The following is a 4890-nucleotide window of genomic DNA, read 5'->3' as shown; positions in this document are numbered from 1 at the left end:
GAGAGGCCCTTGGTCTCGTGAAGATCTTATGTGATAATTTTTCAGGTAGTTTACATGACAACTGATTTACTTGTGCCTATATATAATGGCTTTTATAAAGATACGCACTTGTTCTGAAATTTGTGCAAGGGACTGCAATTTGTTGAAAGTCTTTCTGCACAGCATCTAGTTGAGGCTCGATTTTTGGTGTCCTTGAGCTGTCATTTGAGTCCCCAAATATTTGTGAGAATATAGTTATGAAAATAATTGCTACCATAGACAACATGACCAAGTCAGTTCCCAAATATAACCAACATGTTTCTACATGTAACTACACTTAATATCTTAATATCATTTATTTAATAACAGTGGTAATATTTCTTTAAACATCTGGAATATACTAGCAACAAAATGAAGTGCATATTCAGTAGTCAATGATCTAGAGAAAAAATTAAAATGAACAGAATTATACAAGAAAAGCTGAAAATTAAGTCTAAGCAATGCACTTATGTAGATACTTTGGGACATAGTTTCTTCCTTTTACTAGTAAACAAACCAAAATATTAAAATAATAATGGAATAATTAAGAATCTCTTGAGTATACAGAAATATATGTCTCCATGACTGGGAGAAAGTTGTACTTACAAAACATTATCATTGCTGCATAAGCTATTTACAGTCAATGAACTCATTGTTATATATCTCATATGTAACTTGTCAAGTACACCCCCATGTATCTAATTAAGATAAAGATGTGTGTTCATCAGCAGGAGTTGAGCCAATCCCTACCTGCCTTTACCTGCTCTGGTACAGGTATTTATGACACCTTACTGAGGACCATGAATGCTGGGTTATCCTTGCATTAAAAACTCCCAGTAAACTGTACACATTTACACCAATCATCAAACAAACCAGTATGAACAAGCAAAAAAAAAAAAAAAAAGAAAAAGAGATATATGTTCAAGTGTAAACTGATAAAAGCATTCATTGATCTCTACTGATAACTACCCAACGTAAAAGAAAAAAAGTCCTTATGCAAGAATAAATGTTATCATTACCAGAAGATCCTACAACAGAGATATATTAGTTATTTATTCACAGAACATGAATGAACCTTTAAAGAAACATTTCTAGTGTGAAAATTATTACTGAAGAACATGTACTGTATCACTTCATTCAGTGACTGGGAGAAAGTTGTACTTACAAAACATTTGTCTTCATTCAGACAAAATTTGATAATTGAAAAAATATAAGTAAAAGAATGTAAGTATGAACTACCAGAAGGTCAAGATTGTTTGATGTGTAAGAGAAATTGATCAAAAAAAGATTTCAACATTATGAGAAAAATGTATATGAGTATGTATGGGGCATATGTTAATAATTAGATATGATATTTATGAATGTATAGTAAGTATAATAATGCTTATAGTATATACTTTTTTGAATCATATTAATCCCTTAAATGTATTCCTTTTATTATAATTAAATGTATATTTCCTCATATAGAGTCAATGTACAGTCAATAAGTTGAAAAGGGAGTTGAATGATTTGCTTCCATCTTGTGTTCTTGCAATTCACTAGAGACTATGAACACAAAATTCTGGGAGCTCATTTTATCCCTGATGATAACTATCTGTGTGTTTCAACTTCATTCCTTTCCTTCTCTGCAATTTAGTCAAGTGTGTACAGACAAATTTTAAATAAATTTCAAACTATACCGAAGACTCATTTGCTGATCAATATTTATAATTGAATTGAACTGCATTATCAGTCCTTTAACTCCTTCTATTCTCCCTTCAGTCACCACAATTTGTTTTATTAATTTCACTTTTTGAGTTATTTTTCACATTCAAGAAACCCATATAATTCTCCCTTCTATGTGCATTGTGATACACACTAGAGCATTTGCATATTGCTCCCTAGGGAGGTCCTTGTCCTGTTGACCTGAGATAAAATCTCAACTGTCATCTTGCCTTCACTGATCACTCTCCTAAGTCCATCTCCTCAGAATGATGAGTCCTGCACAGTTCCTGTTTCTGCTAATGCTCTGGATTCAGGGTAAGGGGGGGGGTAATTGAGGACAATGGCAATGGTGGGTGATCTCTAGGTGCTTGTGTGTGGTGTTCATGTGTAATGGGGCAGGTCACATTCTCCAGGATGTGAATGAGAAACTCCAGATGGAACAATAGCTGTGCTAAGATCAATATTCTGACATAAATTGGATGGAGTGGTGTAGACTCTGATAATTAAAGCCTTCAAATCACTTGTTTTGTGAAAAGGCATTTGACATACAATATTTTTAAATTTCAAAAACTGCCAGGATCTTACTTGAAAGGAACCACATAAAAGATACTACAAAGTTTGTCCAGGATGTTTGCACATGACTTTACACTATTGTATTGTAATTTCAGAATCCAGTGGTGACGTTGTGATGACCCAGACTCCAACGTCTTTGTCGGTTACCATTGGACAACCAGCCTCCATCTCTTGCAAGTCAAGTCGCAGCCTCTTAGATAGTGATGGAAAGACATATTTGAATTGGTTATTACAGAGGCCAGGCCAGTCTCCAAAGCTCCTAATCTCTCTTGTGTCCAGATTATTCTCTGGAGTCCCTGACAGGTTCAGTGGCAGTGGGTCAGAGACAGATTTTACACTTAAAATCAGCAGCGTGGAGGCTGAGGATTTGGGAGTTTATTACTGCTGGCAAGGTACATATATTCCTCGCACAGTGATACAGACCCTAACAAAAACTTCCTTGCCTGGGGCAGCCCAGCTGGCAATGTGCTGCTGGACTGGAGAGGAGGAGAGCATCCTGTGTCTGTGTGAGAGGGAGGGGCTGTGGTACTTGAGTAATTGTTTGCAGCTGAGAGCTCTGGCTAGACTCATCTGGCTGGATGAGTGATTTGTCTAGCTTTCAAATGCCACCAATTTCTGGTCCTTCTTATATTAGCCTCTTCATCAGGAGAATTTAATCTCATTAATCTAGATGATTTTTGATGATTTTAACTATTTTCATTTATTCTTTGAGCTTCGTTTCTATTGCTTTCTTTTAATGATTTATGTGTGTGTTTGTTAAATTTTCATTCAGATTTTTAAATGTTTAGATGTCTATCCATATACTTTTTAAAATCTTTTTAAGTAGACTTGGGAGCATTATTTTAAATGTATTTTATAATAATTGTATAGATTTTATTTTCTAAGGGACAGTGTAACCAGAAATTGAGTACATTTATTTAGAGTTTTACTTTCACTTCCTCTTCAATATTTCTAAAGTCTTTATGTTGATCTTTGTGATTCTGGCATAATTTCTGGGGGCTGGCCCCATGAATGGGTTCCAGAGTAGATGTATACCATAAGAAATGTAGATCCAATAATTACGTGGAGGCCATGAAGTCCTGTTGCTATAAAGAATGTAGATCCATAATTTCCTGGTCTCCTTGTAAGAGCCATCGTGTTGTCTCTGCATCAGGAGAATTCCATCTCATTAACCTAGCTGTTTTTTGATGAGTAAGACACCATGACAGGGATGCCTTGCAACTCTAACAGACTAACAATCAGAAAATTTCTTTCTTTATACAGATTCAAAAATATTCATGGTTTCAAGAAATATTGTAACATTTTCGTCCTGGGCATACTTTTCTAATATGCTCATGGTTCCAGGTCAAACATAGTTTTTTTTTTTTTAAAAAACTTTATTATCATCAACTCCTTATCCTTATTCTTTTTTTCATTATTATATTTAATCTTCTTTTACAGTCCAGTTGTTATCCCCCTCCCAGTCCACCCTCCAACAGCTCCTCATTCCATTCCTCCTCCCCAGTCTCCAGCAGGATGTTGCCATACCACCACGTCTCTCCACATTCTGCCAGGTCTCCATATTTCCTGGGGCCTCAAATCTCTCTAGGGTTAGGTGCATCATCACTCATTGAGGCTAGACCAGGAAGTCCTATGCTGTATGTGTAGGGGACCTTGGACCAGCTTGGTTTACTGACTGATTGGTGACTTAGTGTCTGAGAAATCTTGGAGGTCCTGGAGTTTTGAGAATGTTAGTGGTCTTCCAATGAAATCACACTCCTCCCCAGCTTCTCCCAGCCTTTCCCTAATTCAACTTCATGGGTCCTTTACTTCATATCATTGGTTGGGTATAAGTATCTGCTTCTGTCTCAGTCAGATGCTTTTTGGACATGTCCGAAGGCAGTCATGCTAGGCTCCTGTCCGTAAGTATATCATAGCATCAGTAATAGTGTCAGGTCTTGGAGAATCCTCTTGAGATGGGTCCCTATTTGGGCCAGTCACTTGATCTCCTTTTCCTCAGTCTCTTCTCTATTTTTCTCCCTGCAGTTCTTTTTAAACAGGAACAATTCTGGATCAGAGTTTTTGACGGTGGGATGGCCACACCATCCCTCCACTTGATGCCATGTCTTTCTACTAGAGGTGGATTCTATAAGTTCCCTCTTCCTCCTGGTGAGCATTTCATTTAGGGTCCCTCTCTTAGAGTCTTTAGATTCTCTTATCTCCCATTCATTCTTCTGCCCCCCCGGGCTTGACTCCTAGTTCCCCTAATACCTGGTCATGTTCCCATTTCCCCCTGCTCCTCCTGTTCTACTATCCCACCCAGTTCCCTCCCTCCTTTTGCCCTCTGCTTTCTTCTCCCTCCCAAGTAGGATAGAAGCATTCTTACTTGGGCTCTTCAGCTTATTTACCTTCTCAAGTTCTGTGGATTGTGTCCTGGGTATTCTGCAAATTTTTGGCTAATATTCATTTATTAGTGAGTATATACTATGCATGTCCTTTTGTGTCCGAGGTACCCCACTCAGGGTGATATTTTCTAGTTCCATTCATTTGTCTACAAAACTCATGAAGTCCTTGTTTTTAATATCTGAATAGTATTCCATTGTATAAATGAACCAC

At 37.2% G+C, this 4890-nt stretch overlaps 1 gene segment (V, D, J or C); it reads left to right on the top strand.

The window, feature by feature from the left end:
- The first annotated feature begins 1988 nt into the window (after nucleotides 1-1988).
- LOC110315537 lies at nucleotides 1989-2881 on the top strand. The segment is given in 2 exon segments: nucleotides 1989-2037; nucleotides 2391-2881. Coding segments are annotated over 2 exon segments (540 nt in total).
- Nucleotides 2882-4890: the final 2009 nt, after the last annotated feature.

Source organism: Mus pahari, unplaced genomic scaffold, assembly GCF_900095145.1.
Source record: "Mus pahari unplaced genomic scaffold, PAHARI_EIJ_v1.1 scaffold_13073_1, whole genome shotgun sequence".
In the NCBI taxonomy this organism is placed as follows: Eukaryota; Metazoa; Chordata; class Mammalia; order Rodentia; family Muridae; genus Mus; species Mus pahari.
Note: the sequence above shows the minus strand (reverse complement) of the source record. Positions and strands in the feature narration are given on the sequence as shown.